Source organism: Phaethon aethereus (genome assembly GCF_964289735.1).
Source record: "Phaethon aethereus genome assembly, chromosome: 12".
NCBI lineage: Eukaryota > Metazoa > Chordata > Aves > Phaethontiformes > Phaethontidae > Phaethon > Phaethon aethereus.
In genome coordinates, this window is record NC_138588.1 from 16,485,708 (window position 1) to 16,509,783 (window position 24,076).

Below are 24,076 nucleotides of genomic sequence, written 5' to 3' on the forward strand. Positions count from 1 at the left end.
TGTAGACAGACACAAGAAAAAAAAAAAAATCACTAAAGTGATTCATAGTTAATCCTTCAGAAGAAATGAAGACTATCAATTTCAATTGGATTCAACTGGGTTAGGCTGCAATGGAACCAAACCCTGAATCCTATCCAGCAGCTGGCATTAAATGCTTAATCAAGCTTAACTGCAACTATCAATCTATCAGCTGCATAACTGCAACTATCATTGCTTTCTGCTTTCCATGGCACATAAGGGATTAGACTTTACTATGAATGACTTACAGATGCTAAGCCCCTTGCATAAAAAACCTGCAATCCTTTAATGGCAAGGTATGCTATAGACAATATGTATTTTACTAGTTTGAAATCCTAAAGGTATTACTTCAGTTTTCCTTTTTTGTAAATGAAGATAACAATGTTTAGGTTTATGATCATTATTGTTCTTCATTTGCAAAGGAAGATCACAACAATACATTCTTAGCTCTGTAGATAGTATCACAGTTGCAACTCATACCAGTTTGAAAATGTAGGCATTATGCTTGGTAGTAAACTCATCACCGGTAGGTAGCATGTTGGAATGAATATATATTTTATATATATATGACTATATTCAGGAATATCATTTTAAGCTCATTTAGATACTTGCCACCAACTGCAGCTGCTTCTTAAAACTTCATAAAAATATCATGAAAAAAAATCTTGTCTAAAAAAGTTTAAAATCTCTGGACTAGGAATTCTCCAGAATAACCTAGAGAAAGAAACCATTTGAATTCCTTGAAATACTGGCATGCATCCATCTGCTGTACCTTAACTTGTCATGAATTACATTACTAAACTGTGGTATTTGTCTCGAACAGTGTCAGAATACTCACTGTAAACAAAAAGAAGAAAGAATCCTCCTCTTGCTGGACAACTTCCAGTACCTTCTCTTACCACTGTACCACAGCCACATTGTAATAGCAATAGATCCTGTGTTAACAAGCTCTAAGCTCACTCAAGGGTAGTTTCTTTTGTATAAATTTTGTATAAATTCTTCACTAAATTAGAAAAAATGCTATGCATTCGAAGGTGTGCACTTATAAATCTAGTTTTAAGCTGTCTTGGTAGAAGCCAGCTGAAATTAGTGGTATGATCACATTATTAATTAAGTTATTTTGCAAAAACATGCTTAATTAAGAAAGAACCAGAAAATACCTATGAGAAGAAGAGAACAGTGAAACACCCCAACTTGCATTAATGTTCTCCAAAAGTGCAGAGCTGCTGCAGCAACGCTCTGACATATTTTCCAGCATGAAGTACTTTATGAAACTTGATTTTTCTTAAACCAGCTGTATCTTTGCATCCCTTATTTTTAAGTAAATATTTCCCCTTGTTGATCTCTAAAGTAATCTCCAATAAGCTATTTAATACTTGAAAATTGTCAAAGCATGGTTACTCTGTTAAACATGATCCTCTGAACGGAACTTTTTTCACTTCTGATATATGACCATTAACTATACTTCAGTTTCAACATCCTCTGATAAAGACAAACCAGCATTTTCTCAATACAACTTCCTCAGAGACAAGAAGTGCCAAAACTTTTGTTGGGAAATCTGCAAATAAATGTACATCCCCTTTGTTCAAAAAGTTTTCTTGAGCCATTGTCCTTTGTGCTCCAAGGTTTAGACACTGTTTAGAACAGTGCTCCATAGCAATGTGATAATCTTGCTATAAATATTAGACTTGACATTAGCCACAACCTCATTTTACTGTGTTGTTGTAACAATGGAAAAGAACAAGCAACACCAAGAGGCAATGTTTCTATACAAATGTTGCTAAAATAATCAGTTTGAAAGTTCAAACAAAAGCCAACAAAAATCCAATACAGCTCTCAAAAGGCTATTCAAGTGCATGCTGGCTACAGAACCATCTCTACTTCAGAACTGAGAAGATGGTTGGCAAGGAATCCACAGGAAAGAACAAGAAACCTCTGCAGCTGGAAATTACAGTATTCACAGAAGTTGCTCTTTGGATCATTTGCTGTGGTGAAAGACACTTGCATGCAAAGGCCCAGCCCTTAAGTCTTCTTCAGAGGCTTCCCACGGTGTGTGCGCGTGCTGGACTCATGGCAGAATTTTTCTCTGTACAGTCTGGTAACTGCATTAAGCTCTCATGAAGCAATATATAATGCAGCAAGGTCTTGTCCCTGAACTGTTAAGTCTTCTGAGAGTACCTGTTCACAGCTTCAAAAAAGATTATTTTTTCTTTTAGTTTTCAAACAACATTCTCACAACTTGTAACACAACAAGCTGGGAGGTAGGAATTTGTGAGAGACTGAATTTGTAATCATTCCTATGAAAACCCTGTGAAAAGGAGAGCACCTCAGAGATTTCAGGGGGTGGGGAGGACGGGAAGACATGTGACATTGCAGTGTTACACATCTGACTCAGATTAATTAAATTATTTATGTACACTGGGCAAACATGTTACACTTTGGATTTCTATGTGGAGGAAAAGTGTTACAGTTTCTTCATTATTACTGTATTGGGTGAAAACAGAAATCAACCACCTGATCCACTTCCCTGCACAGAACCTTCCCCTGGCAAAAGTGATCCAGATTAGTGGCAGAGGGGGTCTTCTGGGAGACCCTGGGAGATTGAGTATGCCCACGGCCCTTCGACAGAAGAACTATTACAAGTCTCTTCCACTAGTTCAAGAAAACTCCTTGTGAAGTCTCTTCATTATGAAATGGGCAAGGTACTGTGAAGAATTTGTGCTGTCAACTTTCCAATTTTTGGAAAGCATACTGCGATGTTCCGAAAATGAAAGGCACCGTACAAAGAAAATTCATGCTACTTCTCAAGCACAGCTAAATGCTGACTTATGTTGAAAAATAAAACAAAAACAAAGAGCATTACAAAAAAAGCACAGCATAACAAGCCAAAATGGAATGTTCACACTGATATTAGCTGTGGTCACTACTCATTGTCATTTGGTCTTCTCTATTGTGAGGCACTTCAATCTCAATTGCAGCTAATATTTTCAAACTAAAAAGCCTACAAAACATATACCAACAGAAATCTGAAGTAGAAAGTTGCAGACGAAACGTAATTCCTACCTAGAAACACAATTTCCATTCCCTCTGCTCTGTAATAATCCGAATTCCAGTCGTGGAAAAGACTGTTTTTCTTAACGGCATTAACTTAAATGAAAATGAACGGATCAAGTTTTATTTCAAAATTTTCTTAGCTTTGCTCCAGGTGCCTGCAGGCTACATGCTGACTCAGACTATATGCATCTACATCAAGTAAAAGGGAAGTGACCTTCTCATCCAGGTACTCTGTATGAGCACAGACTCTGAAAGTGAAAGAATCTAAACTTTAGAATTCCTATCCAACTTTTCTGTTGTTGGTGATAACTGCAGGGGGCAGGGCGGAAGGTTGCACCCAGAGAGGAGGCAGGGATGTATTCAGTTCAAAGCATATTTAAATATTACCATGCATATTATTAAAGCACATTAAACCACAAAACGAGAGTAACTGAAATACATGTGTTTAAATACAAACTCCCATGATACTAAATTTATCTGCATGAAAATACTGAAAAATACTTTTCAAGAATCTTCAAGTAATTTTCAGAGTGACAGATTTTAGTTTGCAATAAATATTAATAAAATTAAACTGAAACATAAAACTGTTCTCCTTTACTAAAAAGTGAGTTTCCATCTCCTGCAGAATACTAAGATGCTATAGAGCCAAACTGAAGGAAGTAAAGTAGTTGACAACTACTTTCAAGTATTTTAGATGCAAATGCTGTATCACATGCAGTTATGCTGGCATCATTATCAATGAATCCAAGATGACTCATGTTGAATTATACAATACCTTTCCAATACAGGACTGAAAAGATGCCAAATGTACTGTGTTAATGTGGAAAAACTACAACTTTACAGCTGGAAGAAAGGGGGTGGAAGGCAGTCCATTCCCTTTGTACTTCTAAGAGAAAAATGCCCATTTTTTAGCAGCAGAAGCTGAAAAGCAATGGCAGAAGCAGCAACTGAGTTTTATAGCACTCTCAGTCTGATCAGTCATTGCTCACACAGCCAAGTGCTTCTGCCTTTTTGCTAAACACGTTCATAATCACAGTGGATTTACTGTTCCATTTCAATACATTATTGAAGCAATTCTAGGAAAAAAAGTGACAACTTGGGAACCGTAGGACTATGCTAAAATGTTCAAGGTTCTGACACTGCAGAAATCTCACAACAGAAAAGAAAGGCTGTATTTTCACATAAACACTGTAGAAATTCATGCCTAAAGAATGGCATATCCTATCAATTTGTGAAGGCATGTTATTTAAGCAAAACAGCTTTGGATTATAGTTCTCTTGCTGTTCAAGAGGAGGTGTCTACAGACTGAAAATTCAGCCTGCAAAAGACAGAAAAGGCATGCAAGGAATTAGGAAGCATGTATGCAAGAAAGATGATAGAAAGAATGAGTGGAGAAGAGTAGCTTTTGGTTGGAAAAATAAATACAACTAAAGGAAAACTTCAGCCCAGGCCAGACATCCGAGTTCAACCCCAGCATGACAAGAACAAGGGCTTGTACATAAAGATGGAACAGAGGTCTCCAGAAAATACAGGACTGGAGGATCCACTTTTCATAACTAGGGTATGCACAAAAGAACGCACTTCCTATGAATACAAATTTTAAAATACATATTCGTTAAAAAAAATCCTAACACAAACAAAAAACCCCTACTGAACAAAACATCCCTAAAGTGGGATATGAATCTAGCTGAATGACAATTAAACTATTGTTCTGTAGCACAGAAACAAGTACTCAATTGAGAGCTCATCAAAATCAAAAGAAATTGGATGCTGTCAGCAAGGGGAGGTTGTATATAAATTTCATCTACTTACCCACTCCTGCCAGATCCCCAATCACAACAACAGCCTTTTCTGTCAGTATCCCCCCCACTCCAAATATGCCTATTTCCCAAAATTAAGCAGAGCTTATTCCCTATTTCACAGGATACAGAACACGCAAGACAAACAGAATCACTTTATTATTCTTACCGTTATTGCTCTACTGTACAGCCAAGAACAGAAGAAGTTTCAAATAACTGCTGAGTCCACCTTCCTGTCTTGAGGCAAGATTCAAAAATTTAGACATCTGTCTAAACTATTCGTACCCTACAACAATTGCACCATATCCCCCCAGTCAGAAAATAATTCTGTTATTTACACATGGTAAATGTAATCTTCCTTCTTGAAAATTAAATTGCTTTTTCCCCCTCTATCCTTGCAAGACTCTTATTGATCACTAGCCTCCTAAGGATCAAAATAATTACATGAAAAAAAAAAAAAAATTCACACTGTGGACTGTTAAATCCACATCCAGGCTTCCTCTTCCAGAATAAACAAACATAATTCATTTAAAAATTGCTCACAGTGGATAGAGGCAAACATATTTATTTTGGTTTGCCTTTCAATTCACCAACAATACTTTCCATGTGACACAGGATTTCAGTATAGATCCCGTTAATGCTAGTGAGAGAGAAATCATTATACCTCGCATGAACTCAGGTTGTTCAAAAAAAGTCACTGCTGGAAGTGTTACCTGTAATTATTCATCCAATGTGGGCTTTTTGTAAAGCAGTTGTTCTCCAGTTTGCATTGGATCATTTAATTTTACATTCCAAATGCAGTATTTTATAATGTAACCTTTCTCTACTTTATTTCATTTTATTGATTTCACATCACAGTTATAACTCACAATTTGGCTTTCTAATCTTGCCCTGAAAAGTGCTTGCATAAAGCATGGAGATAGCGTTATGTATTCATGTCAGTATACGTCAGCAAGAATTAAGAAGTTAAGAACCTGATCCATTGTCTGCATGTCTTCCACCCACGTATTATCTGTTGCCCTCTCATTCTTTACTTATGTTAAGTATTGTATGCTCTGCATCCAAGTCCCACAAGTTGTACTTACTGACCTGGTACAACAGCATAACTTAGGAAATTTACATCAAGAAAAGACAGGGCAAGTCAAGCATTTTTAGGGTTTTTTTTATTTTATGCTAAGGAAAATTACACCCAAGGTAAAAAATAAGTGGGGGTGGAATCCAAGTATTACAGTTTAGTGTAAAAAAAGTGATGTTTTAATGAAAACCAGTACCTCACACACTAATGACATTTTAAATTAAAAAACTGTATGTCAAATTGCTACAGCAAGAACATTAAAAATGGACACTGTGTTCTAAGTGTTAGAATGTGAAGTATGCACAGAATTTCTCCTTTTTCTGGAAGCAATCTTTCAAATAAACACCTTTTCCCAAGGTTATCTACTAACGACTATAAAAAAGTTAGCAGAATATTTGCACATATGTTTTTCCTTGTTCTCTCCTTCACTACTTTGTTGTTAAAATAACAAAGTTTTACCGCTGCTGCAAGCCCCCAATTCTTCAGATTTTTGAGTCAAAATACATCAGAAAAGTCTGATTGGACACTTGTGCACTTATATAGCTGAGCGCACGACTTAACAATCTCTAGGATGAGACTATATAGTATTACTACATTTTATTCTCCGGTCTCAGCCAAAACGCACTGCTGAGCAAGTTCGTTCAGTTACCAAGCAAAAACAACTTTTCAGGCAGGTGCTTCTCTGTAATTAAGCTGGACTGGATTTGACAAACTCTCCTTTCCCTTTATTCTGCAGCATCCAAACAGCATTCACTCATAGTTAAAGGCCCACCTGACCTATTGAATTTATGACAGCCTTTTTAAGCAAGCCACATTCCTGCTCCTTCTTCAGCCTGTATCCTTAGCATACACTCTCTTCCTAGGGCAATAGCAATTATTTCCAAGACAAGTTAACCTTTAACCGTAAAAAAGGGTAAGGATTCTTTCCACAAAACAAGCAAGAAAGCCAAGAGACTTTTTCAGGCAGCAGGAAATGTGGTTTAAAGAGGACATCCTAGTAGTGGAAATACAGTATGTGATGATGTTAGCCCTTTGCTCGTCTCTACTGTTTGTAAAAAGAAATTACCACATAGTGGGAGAAGCACGTTGGATGCTTCTTCCAGAAACTGTAACATGTTACTTTTTTTGTGTTACCTGTTATTTGATTTTAACTAAGCAGGCCTTTTGATCTATCTGAAGTACCTTCTGCAGTCTGACACCACCTGACTGTAAATTAGAACTAGCAGCAGCTATTTCAACTGGTTGCTGAGACGAGCAGCAATACTTCTACCACAAGTTGTAGGCAAAGAGCTGCAACAGGGGTGGAGAAGACTGTCTGGAATTTACACAACTTTAAAGTTCTGGAGATGTAATTAAGTGAACAGTCCTGAAGAGAAAACAACAGAGGATACCTCAGACTTGCTCCAAAGCAGCATCTCCGGTTCCAGTAACATTTTCTTCCATGAGCATGTTTCTTCCTATTTCATTCCGAAGTCAGAAGGTCTATCCCTTTATGCAAAGCCAAAGCAACAGCCAGTCACGTCCTACAGGAGAGAATACAGAGTTTAGTGCACTTCCCTGGACAACATGCTTTTAATTCAGTTTTGATACTCCCTTGCAGGTAATAGTAGATCCACTCATTGAATAGAAACATTTTTGACCAGAGACTGCTGGTATTGCTGTCTGGCGTAGCTCCCTTACTTTCAGTGGAATTTTGCCAATCTACTTTCCAACCACCAGATTCGTGGTTCTCTCAACTCTTATTACCAATCTCGGAGTTTTCCAGAGTAAGGAAGGCTACCTTCACAAAGCTCCACAACAACATGATACCATTTCGTTTCTCCTTGGTAAACTTTGCTCTTTCTCTCAGCCTCACACCACAGGGACATGTGACAATATAAAAGCCAGCTAGTAACTTGAACTGGGAAGCAGGAGCTGTCTGCATATGTTTACTGTTACCAAAGCCTGAGCAATATAGACAATAGCTGCTTCCTCTTCCTCACAAGGGCTGACTCTTGGTCACGCATCTTAATATAAAGCAAAAATAATTACCTGATGCAGACAGTTCCCTATCCCCAAAGGATCTGACTTCCACTGCATTAATATAACACTGCTATCCACTGCCATTCCAGTCATCTGACTTAAGATTAAGGAACTAAAACTAGAGATGCCAAAGTCCAGGTACTTATAATCCACACAATTGCACAGGATCATTCACGAAGGTTTGGGGTTATTTGGTTTGGGGGTTTTGTGCATTTTTTTAAACATATTTAGCAAGAAAACCAAATTGGAATACTGAGGAATTATACTATTTGCATTTATTCATCAAGAGAATTTGCAAAGGTACAGTTCATAGATACAACTTTCAGATTCCAGTTTACCTACCACACTGGAGAAAGATTACCTATGTTCCAAGCAGCAGTTAGTCTGGTGCAAAGCGACTAATGATTTTACAGTTGCTGGACACTGATTGTTTTTTACAAGTTGCTGGATACTGGAAAGCACACAATGTGATTTTCTTGATAATTTTTGGTATGCTTCTCTCATCCATGTGCATTATATATGTCCTAGTAATTGCAATTTCAGTGCAGGTGCATTACGTTAATTTCCTATTAACGTGCACTTTAAATATTTACTTTTTTAAGCCTTACTCAAAATTACACACCGAGTAAGTAGTAATGCAGCATGAAAGTTATTTTAATATTAGAGTAAATTTACTTTTGGTTCCCGATGCACCTGCTTGGATTTTTCCTCCTTTTGAAAGTCAGAATCTTCCTCCTTCAAATAGTCACTCTTCTTTCAATATATCCCAACCAAAAATGAGTAACAGTGCAAAGGAAAGATCAACAGAAATTATCTACAGTCCCCAAAGCTGTGCCAGACATTTATGAGCATTTATTTCCTCTCCTCCACTCAGTAACTGCTTCAACTCAATGCCAAAATCTCTGCTTTGGATCTCAAGTTTGCAATCAAATCTTCTCAGGCATTTCAGCTGTAGAAGTCACCTGGTTGAAGACAACACAACTGACATTCCAATCTCAACATTCTGCACCGTTCAGAAACTGAGGAGCACTTCCCTTCAACTTTCTGAAGGCCATCAACAGTAAACAACATTGCAGACTCTCACCTGTTATGCTTTGAATCCACCCTCCTTCAGCAAGGACTGAACATTTGTCCCTAACTAGCTGAAAAGACTCCAGAGCAAAGAGCACCTTTTGGCACAGATTCAGCAGTGGAAGCTTCTGACTGGAAGCACTGAGGACAGTCCCAAGTTCATCTATACTTACTGCATATCTGTTTTCACTTAAGGTTGTTCTATAGCATTCATTAAGTTTTTAGAAATCCATACATTTTTAAAAAATCCATAGATTTCTAGTAAAATAGAAGAGTAATAAGGGGTTGTACTACAGCATTTTTCTCCCCTCTTTCATAAATTACATATGGAAAAAACATTGAGAGAAAAAGCTCTACTGAATAGTAATTTGTTCTTGGTAAGGAGCATTAACACCATCCAGACTTAATTTGGCCACGCCTCCACATCACTAGTAAGGAAAAAAAATCCTTGCTTTTTAGAACCACTGGAGTTAATGCCCCTGTTTTTCTTCTGGTAGTTGAAATAGAATTAAAGATCTAATACAATTTTAGTTAGGTCTTATTTTCCTTAGCAATGTAGAATATAAATGATCCAAGTTAGTTAAACATAGAAGTGTTCTCAACTTAATATTTAAGAGACATTATGTGGAAAAAAAAGCTCTATTAGAGACAAGTTCAGCGTGTAGGTTTGCAAATGTTAACTCCCACAGAAGTCAGTAGCAACCAGCCCCCGATTAAGGCCTCTCACAGTGTTTCACATAAATGCAAGTTACTAAGTGCAGAAGAATTTTCAAAACCAGCAGACCCAAGGAGGATGCAATTCCCCTTCTCTTCTACCAGTAGCAAATCTAGTAGCAGGATTCAAAAGGAGACAGCTTCTTGGATCATATTAGAATTACTCACTCCCATCCAACCTACTGCTCAGACAAAGACTGACTGCCGATACAGTGAAGGAGAATACACCCTGGAAACCAGAAAACGAAAGCTCAAAACAAAGAGAAATGGCATTTCACTATGGGTACAACTCCTAAAGAAGGTGAAATTTGAGACCTTAACATAAAAATTCTCATCTTGTGTCTTGACAGAGAGAATCTAAGATCCACTTCAATCTTCTGAGCACCTATCTACTAAAAAAATGCTCTCTCGCATATATTTACAAAAAATTGTATTTTGTAATATGGTAACAAGTAATAGTTGATGAACAGTAATTCAGCTAAACAAGAGACTTAAACAGCCTAAACAAGGTACCTATGTGTTTTTAACAAGGCCTCTGAGAAGTTTTAAGTCAAAACTCTTATTATTGTATCTCTCATTATCTGTAACCAAAGCCTTGACTGCTAGCATATGGCCGAAGCACAAAATCAGCCAGAGAAATTAAAAAAAAAAAAGAAAAAAAGACAGATATGTGAAAAAAGCTGAAAGATTTTAGCACTTATTTACCAGGCCGTTAAGTGCATGTTTTAGGTACATCTTTTATATATCTACCGCCTTAATTTTGGATGCTTTTTTTATCACTTATGCTAGGTACACCACAGAAATAAGTGCATATTACTTATACTAGCTAGATTATATTATGTCTTTACAGAGAAGAGTATCTTGTGTGCAGTGTCCTGTCTGGCTCACTTAGAATATTAAGGCATAGGTCATCAGGATCAATTAAGTTCAAGGATCTATCTGAGTACAAGACAGAGATAGACTTAGTAGAGGGAGTCCAGTGAAGGGTCACAAAGATGATTAAAGGACTTCATACAACAAGAGGCTGAGAGAGCTGGGACTGTTCAATCCGGAGCAGAGAAGGCTCAGGGGGATCTTATCAATGTGTGTAAATACCTGATAGGAAGGACTGAAGATGGCGGAGCCAGGCTCTTCTCAGGGATGCACAGTGACAGGACAAGAGGCAATGGGCACAAACTGAACAACAAACAGGAAATGCCACCTGAAAGTAAGAAAACAACTTTGGAAGATATTCAAAACTCGACTGGACACAGCCCTGGGAAACCTGCTGTAGCTGACCCTGCTTTGAGCAGGAGGGTTGAAGTAGCTGGTCTCCAGAGGTGCCCTCCAACCTCAACTATTCTGTGAAGAGCTTTACACTTTTTTGTGGATAGGTGTTATGCTACATTCTCTTTCTCTGTATACATATACCTCAAAAAAACCCCACCAAAACCAACCAAATCAAAGGCAGCAGCTGATTCTTCATCAATGCTCAGAACAGCTTAGCTATATTAGAAAACAGGACAGGAAGATAGCACTGACATTCCTGTATTTGTTCCTCACTGGAACTTGCATCTATGAAGAGCCAGAATTAAATTTTTGTGTTCTTTTAAGAGCAATTCTTTCATTTTACCTCATCGATAAACTCTCCATAATGGCTTCCTTTGGTTCCCATTTCCTTTTAAGACCATGTGATTAGCTACATCTACGTAAGATGCCGTGCATAAGAACATTCTGAACTAACAAAGTTTAACATGGAAATAGGGTGTGGAGTCACGCATTAAAGATGAGTGTTTTGCACTCAACAATTAATCAGTGCAGGGTCACATACAGCTTATGTAACTTTGGCTACAGCCTCCGCATTTACCTTTAGACAGGTCTACTCTTTCCACAAGTCACGGCAAGTAGCAAACCCACTCCACTTCTGGCGGCATCTAGTAAGATGGATCCTTCTGATGCTACTTGGGCTTGAAGGCTCTGACAAATCACCACATGTATGATGACCACCTCACTGCCGAACAAAGTGAGAAAAAAAACAAGTACGGCACCTGCTAGAGGACTCCTAGTTTTACACTTAAATTTTATTTTAAACATAAAGAACACATGGAAGAAGAACAAGGAATTTATTACCGCGTAATTCTATAGCTTAATAATTCACGTTCTACTTTTAAAAACCAAACGCCTATCAAACACTTACACAAACCTCGGCATATGCAGAGCTCAGAGAGCGGGAAACAACAGCTGGTTTCCCGCCCGCGGCGCCCGGCCCCTCAGCCGCGGGGAAGGAGGCCCGGGCTGGCCCCGCGCTGCCCCTATCGGTGGGCCCGTCCAGTTCTGCTCCAGATGGCTGCGGAGCGCCGTGTTCCGCTTCACCGAGCCCAGCGCCCTCCGCGTAAACCCACTCACGGCGTGGGGGTACGCGAGCTCCGCCTGCGCGCAGCACCACCACCACCACGCGCCGCGCAGCGCGGCCGGCAGCCCCTCAGCGCGGGGCGGGGCCGCCCAACGGCCGCTGCGGCGTGTGCCCGCACCTGCTCCTGAGGCAGCAGGCTCGCGCCGCAGGGCCGCGGTTTGAGCGCGAAAGGCACGAGGCGGCGCTTTGTGGCGGCTGCGCGTGCCGCGCGCGGAGGCGGCAAGCGTCCCCGCGCACCTCAAGTGTATTTGATATTTTCAATGCACGGTTAATTACGAACATTGGAATAAAATGCAAAACTCAAAGTACCGGTAACTTCTACTTTTCTTGAACTGTGCAGAATGCTCCATAACAGCAAAGATGAAAGCTGAAATAACATTAAGTTCTCTCCAAAAAGTTTTTCTCCCTTGGAATTTCACTGATTTACAGTGAAATTATAATGCAATTTGTAACGGATTGCCAGTAGTGCTGGTCTGGTTATGCGAGAGTGGGGAAAAAAAGTACGATCCTTCACCAGCTACCAAGAGAAATTCTACCCAGAGACTGGATGTTGCCTCAGCACCCAGGACACTTGTTTTACAGCAAATATAAGACTTTTTTTTTTTACGGTATGAACACACTTCAAGTGCATCCATGCTTAGATTATTTTGCTGCTATATTGCTAATTTTTCACTGGTAAAGCACTAACTGAAAAAAAGATGCAATTACAAAGAAAAGAATTGCAAGATTCCAAAACTCAGAATGGTGGCTCAAGCAAGGCACAGCAAGCATGGCTGCTGCAGGGGGTTTATACCCCACTTCCTGAGAATACAAACCACTTCCTTTGCCGAGTCTGTGTGGGGAAGTGACAGAGCCTCATCCTGCAAACCGACAGTAAAGTTGAGAATACACTGGGAGCAAACCTGCAGAGGACATGAACAGGCCCCGACAGACCTCCACAAAATGGCTGCCTGTCTTTCCCCTGTGTAGTGCGCATGGTTATCCTAGACGCAGTGCATCGGGATGTTGTGATCACTTCTGTAAGGCTGTACCACAGGTTATGCAGCCTTTTGCAACATGACTGTATTTTGCCTACTCCTAAATTTGAGCAAGAATTGTTATACCCTTGTTGATTGTACTTAATTCTCAAGAAACACTGGAAGAAAAAATCAAAGAAAGAAGAAATAAATCATGCCACATGAATTCATCTTGAATTACTTTATTTTTCACAATAATAAAAAATAAATTAGTCATAAACAAAAATAGTTAACAATTTTTCATCAAAGAGAAAACGTATACGATATGAAAAGGATGCTGTACAGTTCTGGTTCAGGTGCATTGCCATGGATACATATTCCTGAACGAGTCAGAAAGCAATTTGCCTATACTCTCCCCCTTTAATCACTCAAGGAACTGGCTAATCACAAACTTCAGAAAATTGTATAATGGATTTACAGTACGACATATATACAAAAGTATATATGTAATACCTGTGCTATAAAATTCCCTAAAAAGCTGGGTTAGTATAATGAAAGAGATGGACAAAATTTGAATGGTATATGTAAATAAATACATATTAGGTCCCTTTTAATAAAAAATCTGCCTATTCTAAATATTTGAAATATTTTGGTGCAGTGGCTTGTTCCATAGGCACAGCTCAGAATTACATATTTCCCATAGACATCTTGTATTTACAAATAACAAAATAACTTATAATAAAGTATATCCTTCTGCCAAAATCAATTATGAGGGTCAAGTAGACAATTTTATACATATTAAAAAAGTTAGGGTTTCTTTTGTCTCCAGTCCTTCCTGATCCTCTGTAGATCCTGAGTGACTACAATGGAACTTCGCAAGCTCGTACGTACCCAACCCCTGCCAAGGCCACTGGTCTCAAGAGACCCAAACACAGCATGGACAACACAGTTCAGGGCAAGCAGCAATGACACACTGTCGCTGGAAGGTCAATGATTTCTCAAAATTAAGCTCCCTTCCTCTCCAGATATAGCGGTAGTTATCTATAACCCATTATAGTAAATGCAGATGTAGAAGATTGGGAACTCGCATTCTTAAGATCTTCTGGTTGCTAAAATCTGAGAAGCAAAGAGCTGAGTTCAGGTCTAGTGTGAGTTCTCTTAAACGGAATTTTCTCCCTTTTCACCAGGCCCAAATTTCACCCACAGTACTGAGATATTATAATGACGACAAGTTTGGTTTAGAATATATTGAAAAAGCTTAGTGGATGATTTTTCATTTCTGATATAATTATTTTTCCTCCACTTCCTAAACAACAGCTAATGTAACTCCCACAAACATGCTCTGTAAGCTTTGAAATAAAGGACATTTACTTTCAGTGTTCGTAATTTCGTGTTTTGTGTTCCAGTTACAGACATGCACACAAATTATCTGCCCAAAACACAAAACAGCTCTTAAAGAACTGAGACACTAAGTGTAAGTCTCAAGAAAACCAGGCAGAAACAGAGTTTTTCCTTTTTGAGTGTGAACAGGATAATTCTCTTTTTTTATGCAATAGATGTTGGATGTGAAAATGAAGGGCCACTACATACTTCAATAGCTGTGAAAATGAAGGGCCACTACATACTTCAATAGCTGTGCAATCACAGGTTCACTGCACATTAATTAATTCAGTAGGTACTTTAATACTATGCATTTGAAACTAGCCAGCATAGACACACACCAAAAAAAAAAAAAAAAAAAAAAAAAAAATCACTGGACTGGCAGGAATATGTCTCTTAATAGCTGGACTTATTTCTAACACCGGTTCTTATCAACCAGGTGGCCAGTTCAGGATTTTCAGTAATTCTGGCAAAACTGAATATTGTCATCCGAAGCACAAAGGGATGGAGGCAAGGTTAAGAGGAAGAGGAGAACACTTGGGGGTGTGAGAGAGAGACAGGTCAGGATGAGGATGAAGAAAAGCAAAGCCCTGGAAAGCACATGTTACTACTTACAATGGTATGAAGAGTGGAAGCGAAGTATTTCCTTCAGGAAGGCATAACCTCCCCTTTACTAGCCAGAAGCTGTTTCCAGTCCCCACCTCCTTCCTCCCTCAGTGGTGACCACTGGCACCTTCTAGGACTCAGATGTAAGCAAAGTAAGTAGCAAGGTCTTGGCAATACTACTACCCCACGTGGCCTTCTGCGAGTTTCATGTACTCACTTGAGTCAGGGCTATACTGACCACTTTTATCAAGTCTATGAACAAGTAACTGAAAATAAGTCTTTGCATTAACATGTCATTATCTTAACATGCTCTGCGACACATTGGGTTTTTTCTGTATAAAAGCACCAAACTCTGAACTGGGCCATACTGTCATAAAAGCGGGATCTAACCAACACCATTAATGTTAAGCACTGCTTTATTCATACAGGAAGTTCTTCATTTGCTGAAATATTGGGGAAAAAAAAGAAATCAGATTATGCGTGTAATGAAGAAGACACTAGTTTCCTGTACAGGGATACTGAGGTAGTCCTGCATCGAAATCGTGGGCATACACCACAGCTGGACTTCAAGGCTAGCAGGCTTACAAGCATACCCATGTCTCCTGCACTGCACTCCCCAGCACTCAACTGCCTGCTAACAAGCCCTTCCCTAATTCAGAGCCCCGGGGGCTGAAGGTCAGAGAAGCTAAAGCCAATAGTAACTCTGTCTCACTGCTGGCCATGTCAGACACAGGGTCACACAGTAGCAACCCTCACGCTTCCACAACCATCTTCTTCGGCTTTCTCAGCTAGCGAGAGAAAGGGAGAACTCCATGCATTCAGCGCTGCTAATAAGCTCTCTCAAACTCGGTATGCAGTTGCTATACTCAACATATGCTTGGATCTGACACTGCGCAGGAGCTAGCAAACCCTGACGGGCCCTTGATAACTTGATAAACAACTGCACCAGCAGTCCTCAGTTCCAGAAGGAAAGTCTTCTGAGACACAGAGCCTGCTCTGGATGGATCCAATTTTGGCCAGCTGCATGTCTGTAAAACGTGAAAGCTGTATGCTGATTTTACCCCTATAAGCAGTTAGACTGCTTAGATTCTTTAAATCAATGCTCTACAGCAGTCTTCCTACACTTACTCTGGTCTTACTGGATTGTGTAAGGTGAAAATCTTTAAGGCAAGGAAGCATTTTTTTCCACTGTTCTGTAGGATTTTGACTGATGTTAAAAATGTCAGAAAAAGAAATTAAAGCATTCAAATTCAGAAGTCCGTGTCATTTCTTACTTACATTGGGTTTATACCTGCTCTAAGTCTCCTGCATTGAGGCCCTCTGCAGGCATCATCCTATGCACTGCTCTATTAAAACAAACACTTGCTATAGTCACAATTTCAAAACTGCACTTTGTGTGATGGTGAAATCTTAGCGTAGCACTTACTTTGTGTAGATAATATCAGTACGTCAAAGTGCTGAAAAGAAGGGTTCATTAGTTCATTTTCCAGGAACAACTATTTTGCTTATGCTGGCACACGGGAAGAGATGATAAATGATTACATTCAGCAACATTCTAGCAGTTTCCTTATCATTAGATGTTTAATTAGATGAAACAATCTTTTCTGTTTTATCTGGTACATCTGAAAACTGTCCCTTTACTGAAAACAAAAGTGTAATTTGTATAACCGTAACTCACTGCATTCAATTCACAAAGCTTTATACCTTAGGCATAATACAGTGTTATGTTGCTATGTGTATGTATATATTCTTTGATATTTAGCTCCCAGGAATTCTGTTTACTTTAGTGGCAGCTTAATGGAGCCTACAAGATTACAATCTTTGTAAAATAACCCAATGGCCATATATTCCAGGGTAAAATAACATACTTTATAAAAGACCAGGATCGCCTATGTGCTGAATTGCTGGCTCTCCAACAGCCAATGTGTGTGCAAGCAGATTATTTTCTATGAACTGATTGCAAACCTGATTAACTCTGCATTTCTTTCGTCTTGTGGTTTTCAGAAAGCCTTTTTATGGAACAGGTATTTCCCTCAAGCTGACAGGATACACTTCTTTGGGACAAAAGAGACAACAGCAAAAATTATATACGGTACGTCAAGGTTTGCAGCAATGAGATATCCATATGAAAATCTGTATTTACAAATACTGGATTCCAGAGTTTATGCCGCACTTTCTCCTTATCACGCTCTGGTCAAGAATCTAAGGAATATAACGTCATCACAAATCTCTAAGTTATCCTCATGGATAAATCTTTGTAATAGAAAGGAATAGGACTGGAAAAAATTCATAAACTCAAATGAAAGGTTTTCTAATTAGCATTTCTGTTTCTAACAGCATTATCTCAATTAATTACAGTGAAAAAGCCCAAATCAAGGTGTATAGAAACAGCCAATGACATTATTGGTTTATAGTCACAAAGAGTAACTTCAAATCTTAGGGGAAGCACTTCTTCATTTCACTTAGCCAAACAGTAGTAGTTCATCATGTCCGAAATGTATTTTTCACCAGTGACCGAATCAAAAAAACTAAGGTTTGTCACAATCCAAGGCAGCTTTTAGACTACAGGCATTCCACCTTCCTGTGGCTTCCAGCACACAGACTGATGTGACTAGTACCACACCCAGCAACCTTTGCCTCCCAGTGCCCCGTTCTCCCTCCTATATCCCCTCCACCAGAGCAGTAAGAAGAAAAGAATACACAATGAGGCTCAAACATAGCTCTTCATCAGTAGCAAGACACCCGTTATATCACACCACTGGGAGTTACTTAACACAGATTATTAAAACTGTTTTTCAAGTCAGACAACAGGTACCTTAGAAACAGATGCATAGTTGGGTATCACTAATTTACACGCAATATGCTGTAATAAACAGCTGAATAAGCAGAGCTGTTTTATTTTTTCCCTCAGCCTTACTTACGCATTTGAAAGACCTCTCAGGTAAAGGTTAGAGAATGTGCAGATTAATGCAAAAAACTTTCATCTGCACTGCATAGCACATTCTATTTGCTTTTAGCAAGTCCCAAAGCTGAGTATAGTAACAGCAGAAATGAAAAATCACCACCTAAATTCAGCTCTAAGTCTGGAGCCATTCTTGAATAGTAGAAAAGGAGTGATATGAATGGATCTGCGGGATGAAAGTCTGTTGTAATAATTGATCGAAACCTGAAGAATGTCAATAGCTAAGATCTCCTTTTTACAGATACTCAGCTACTACACTCATACTGCTGCCTGATACCAAGAGTAACAAACTACTGTAAAGCACAGAGGCCTGCATCCTTTGGTGGTTGTTTCAGAAACTGGTGACATATCCACACTAGGTCTGGACAAAGTACTTTGGTACGGCAGTTGTTAAGCAATAGTGCAGAGACAAGACATTAGGCAAGATACCAGTTCACTGAAATAACTGCCCTACAGAAAAGAGGCCTCGCCAATGGAAACAATCACTTTTTTTTTATACCAGTGAAGGCTTTACCTTTCTGGTAAAGAAACCATTACCTTTCTGGTAAATGCGTCTCACTGACAGCTGCAGTTGTTGAAGACTTAAAGGGATAGACGCTAGTGGCACTCTGGTAGGTAATGTATTTTAAAATCCATGTGTAACCTCAAGAGTTTATGAATTAAGTATAAAGGCACTTTTTGGCAGCCAAGTGTATATATATTTGCTGCCTGAGGACAGGAAGTTAGTTAAAAGTACAACTGAGAGAGCTTAACAGTGTCTCCAATTTATTATTAATGGACTGAAGTAATTAAAAATACACATTAGAGTGCTAAGAAACTGATGATAAATGGGTCTTCAAGGGTCTGGTTCTTTGTGAAGTAATTTTTCTCATGAGCGTGTTTCATTGATTTAGTTGTCTAATTCAAGGCAGTCCAAAACACCGAGTAAGCACTCAAAAACAATGCAGCAGCTGCATCCAACAGGGTCAAATATCTCCAGTAATTGGCTGTGATTGGTTTTCATTAATTTCACAATACTAAGGCTGGTATGTTCTTTAAATAAATATCTGATGAGCAGGTGCAAAGAATAGTATCATTAAAAATTAATGCCTTAAAAATATCATGGTTTTACAACAAACGTTTTAAAAAAGATAACTGCACAGTAACTGTAACTGAAAGGGTGTGAGATTTAACCATAGTCTTGATGTACTCAGCAATATAAAAAACCATCTCTACGAAGCTAAAACCTGCTGTAGTCAAAACAGTAACACTGTTCAAGCTCCATCCGAAGACTGACATTGCCACTTTGAGTAGAAGAGTATTTGTTATCTACGTCCTAGAAACCCTGATTGTCTGTTTGCCACACGTGAACAGGATGCACAACAGGCTGTTTTGTAATAGGTGTAGACACAGAGCCGGGCCTGAACCACCACATTGCAATTGTAGTATTTATCTTTGCAGTTCTCATCTGTGGAGAAAAAGGAAGAGAGAAGAAACTGAAGAAAACAGTAGTAGAGCAATAAATACCAAAGTCCTTTCTTTCTACCATGTAAAACCCCTTGGACCTCTATTTAAACATTCATTGTCAGGTTAAAACAGGCTACCTATGCAAATACGTTAGATTATTCAAGATTCTCTACATTTAATATAAAGATACACAAAACCATGGAAGAAATGTACCTATCCCCATTTATAGTGTTGTCTGGGTTTTGTTGCTGTTTTTTTTAAACACAAAACTTGTCTTGAATAAACATGATAGCAAAGTCTCTGGTATTCTTCAGTTAGGTACCTGTCCACTTCACTTTTAGATTCACAGGTACTAATCTCTTGTGGCAGTGTACAGATGGCAGCAGAACCTGCAAATGTTATTTTCAAGTACTGACAAAGCTAAATACCGGAAAGTAGTAAACCACCTCCCTCCATACAAACATTACAAATGGTTTCAAATAACTATTAAAAAAGACAAAAGCTGGTGTTCTTAACATTCTCCATTTTTCTAAGCTGTTAGGATGTGGTCTGTTCATATTTAAGTTTTACTTTGCAATCAGCAAGTTTAGAGATACTGTTTAAGTGACACCTAAGATTTTCATATGATCATGTATGTGATCACAGAAACTGAGGTGTTAAGAAAAAGACTGAATGACAAAACACTAATGGCAAATGTAAAAATGAGCAATTCTGTACAAACTTGTTTTAAATAAAGAAATAACAACACAAATACATTTTTCAATAATATTGCTATACCAGGTTTATTATATAATTAGATTATATTGAAGAATAATACTCAACTCATAACAGCGTTAAAACTGTTTCTCAATACTTGCATCTTCCTTTCTCTAGTCATTCTCATTACTATTAAAATCAAAGCTGTATGTGATGAATGACTAATTTCAATACCAAATTATGTGTATATTTACTATATATAAAATTGCTTAATTGCCCTTCATGTCTTCATTTAATGTTATTGGTTCTTATAGAACCTGTTACCAAATACAGTATATCATACATGATCCTTTTTTTGTTTTAAAGACTCTGGCAAGAGAAACCTTTGAGAATGCAAGGAGGCTGCATAAAAACACCCTTTCTGAACCGTTTTCACAGAAGCAGATTTCTCACATTTCAGCAACTTTAAAAGTAAGCCAGTTTCTTACATGTTACAAGGAAAATGTTTTTAATAGGCAACGAAACCTACTTTTACACCATAGGAAAAAAGGCGTATTTTGTGTAAAAATAAAACCCTGAACTTGATAAAGAAAACATACTCTAAAACCTCTGCAAGATTATTAAATATTTTCTCCACTAGATGGAGTTCCACAATTAAAACAGAAGCTTCCTCTTACCTATTTCAGGGATACAATCTTGTGTGTTACATGGTTCCTTTTCTTCAGGTTTAAGCTGTGGATCACACTGAGTACTAGCTGTCATGTCATCTGATAGACATCGTACCTCTCGAACCCGAAATCCTCCTTCACAGGATTTGGAACACTGAAACACAAAAGCTGAAGTTCATGAAGACCATATGAGATGTCCAAACACAAAGAGAAAAAAATGGGAGCCTTGAAGCCAGACCCAGGTATCGCTGCAGCCTATCAACTTCACCACTTCTGTTTTTTGTTTTCTAACTGTAAAGTCCTTAACATGCTGGTGCAACTTCAGTAAAGGTTCGAAAACATTTTTGCTGACAGGGGCAACAACTTGACAAGTTAAATGTGGTGGACACTGCGCAATCTGAAAGCACACTAGCACTATAGCACACTGTATTTCCCTTTCTGAATTTGTTAGTTAGCTTCTTGCTTCTCTCATTAGTCTTGTTCTTCTCTGCTTATTTATACACACCTCCCAAATCTACTCCTTCCACAGTGTTCACATTTCTTACTTTAAGAACTTCCTGCACTGAACTTTACTACTTGACTGCATTGCCCATCACTGCCCTTTTGCCTCCATTTATATACAATCAGGAATAATTTCAATTGCCTTTTTCCTAGCGCTCAATTATTTTTCACTTCTTGCAGCACAACAATTTTACTAAGCATTACAGTTTTTTTTTTAATTTCTAAATATAATATTTTTGTGCTCCTTCAAAGTCCGTTATGAAGCCAGAGACTTTTGTACTTGCTTGTCATGGTACTGTTAAAGCCAATTATTACACATTTCTGCCCATACTGAAGCAAATCCCCTGTTGACTTCAAGAATTTCACCTGAGTAAGGTCTTTTGAGATTTGGCTCACTGTTCAGTTTGACCGAAATGCTCACAAACTTAATTAAACCTGGGTCATTTATAATGCTTAAAACCTTAATAGCCCCAAACTAGTAAGAATGTTTTCTTTCTGACTTTTTTGGCATAATTATTTATTTTCCTAACATTGCAAAAACAACTTAGGACTATCATAAGATCAGGTATCGCAGCAAACTAACGAAAATATTCTCAATAGTATAGTCTTAAATTGCTCTTTCAAGTACAACCTTTCCCCGTTTTAGAAAACACATAGCCTTGTGATGACAGTACTAGAACACTTTTAAAATATATTTTTAATAATATTTTTATATATATATATATATTAAAAATTATTCTTGTTACATGCCTGTATAGAATATTGTAACTATCCCACATCCAGCAATAAGAACTTCAGTTCAGGTCTGTACAGATCTTGAGCACTCAAAATGGAACCAAGACAGAATTTAGATGTTACATACAACACACTATACACAAAACCCAGCATTCTGCGTTAGCCTGCCACTTAATCTCCATGTCTGAGAGGCCACACCATTTATCCTGGGTCATATAAAAAGCCTGCTGGAGATACGAACTGAACAGTTTCAAAACCTAGTACAGGGGCTTTGAACCAGCTATTCCGTTCACAGCTAACCCCATACTCCTTTCTCTTCAGGTCTGACAGTAGGAAATACCACTTACTCTGTTGAGAACAGTAACAATATCAGAAGGAGAATTGAAAAACGTTTGTTTTGTAAACCTTGTAGAACCTCAGCTAGCATACATATTTGTTCCTGCAGTGAAGATGATCACAAAGGCTTAGACATAAGGATTTTGGACACCGCTTCTTAGGATGTAGGCACTTAAACAGTAACTAGGGATCTCCAAATACCTGTCAGATTCTGAGTCTTAGCACCTTGTTTCTTCTGTGCCTGCCAAAAAGAGCACATATTTTCACTTTCAGAAGGAATCTATCTGCTGCATTGTATGGATGCAGACGGCTGTATCTCATGTGCTTATGCACCTGGAGGTTCACATTTGAAAATAGGTTTGCTAAGGGGAAGTTATTTTATCTAAACTAACAGTTCAGTAAAGAATCCAAAGAATTTCCAGCAACATCAAAGAACATACTTCAATCTACTTCTATTATGAGCCTAACTCAGATGTTCATTTTCAAATAAACACCCATACCTGCAATTAAGGAAGAAAAATCAGGATTCCCTGCAGCCTGTTTATTTTGTTAAAACCATTCTACCTTCTTTTCCTGCTCTCTAGTTTTGCCAGTAGGCCAGGCAAATAATTAAGCATTTAGTAAAAGGGAAAACCAAAATAAATTGTCTCTCATTTCATGTAGATGAGGTATTTCCAAGGGTTCCTGACTAAGGGAACTCAAACTGAAGACATCTGAGATGCTTCCACATTTCATAGCTGTCATTCTGAATTTGATTTATGGCTCAAGAAATGGTGTAAGTTACTGCATTAGATATGATGTCATCTAAGTAGTTTTCACACCATTTTTAATTCTAAGACAACAATGGAGTTTCTGATTTTCATTTAGGAGAAAAATGTTGATTTTTCATAAAAATCCAGTAAGCTTTGTCAGGTATAGGAAATGATGGAAAGACAGGTGAAACCAAAGCATTTTGTGGCACTGGTGAGTGTGGCTGTTCCACTTCCAGGGAAGACTGAAGATACCTCAAGCTCTACAGTAAGTTTTCTCTCAGTGAAGTTCTAAGTATTACATGAAGAGTTTACAGTAAAATATTATGATAAAGCTGACTTTAAAAACAGAATACATCCCTCTTTATTAAATGCTCCTTAATTTTAATGAAACTAGACGTCTGAAGAGAACTTCATGCACTCCATAGTCTCATTCAGGGGCAAACCACTCTATAACACAGGAAGATTCTTGGAAGAAGTGATCAGTGATGAAAAGACAAATGCAGTATATCTTTCTTGTTAAGATACTTCCTAACTCTCCTAAGCTCCACCAGGTACTAAAGAGTATGCTTTCTTTTACGTATTGTTCCTGTGCAAGGTTAAGTCAATGTCACAATCAACCAAATGGTGTTGCCTTTCAACATACATGGAAAAAGATGTATCAAACAAAGCTAGATATAGAAAAGCATGGTAGACTTACTGTGCTCCATTCTGTATGAAACCACTTAGATCCACAGGGTTTGAGGTAGCAGGACTGCTGGCTGGGAGGCTTTTCCAAATATGAACATTCGTAGGGGTTCAAAACATCAAAATTACCTTCAGTTTTCCTAACACAAATGACTTCTCTCTGTTGAGTTCCACTGCCACATTCAGTAGAGCACTGTATCAGAGAACAA

The 24,076-nt window shown here is 38.3% G+C and overlaps 1 protein-coding gene across 1 annotated transcript in view; it reads right to left on the bottom strand.

Moving 5' to 3' along the window:
• Positions 1-19,353: 19,353 nt before the first annotated feature.
• The window catches only part of THSD4 (thrombospondin type 1 domain containing 4), a gene marked incomplete at both ends in the record, with an annotated part of 302,482 nt that continues 297,759 nt past the window's right edge, over positions 19,354-24,076 (bottom strand). Inside the window, 3 exons of the mRNA XM_082005338.1 lie at positions 19,354-19,496; positions 20,869-21,013; positions 23,881-24,060. Coding sequence (XP_081861464.1) covers positions 19,354-19,496; positions 20,869-21,013; positions 23,881-24,060 — 468 coding nt within the window. The remainder of the gene's footprint in view (positions 19,497-20,868; positions 21,014-23,880; positions 24,061-24,076) is intronic.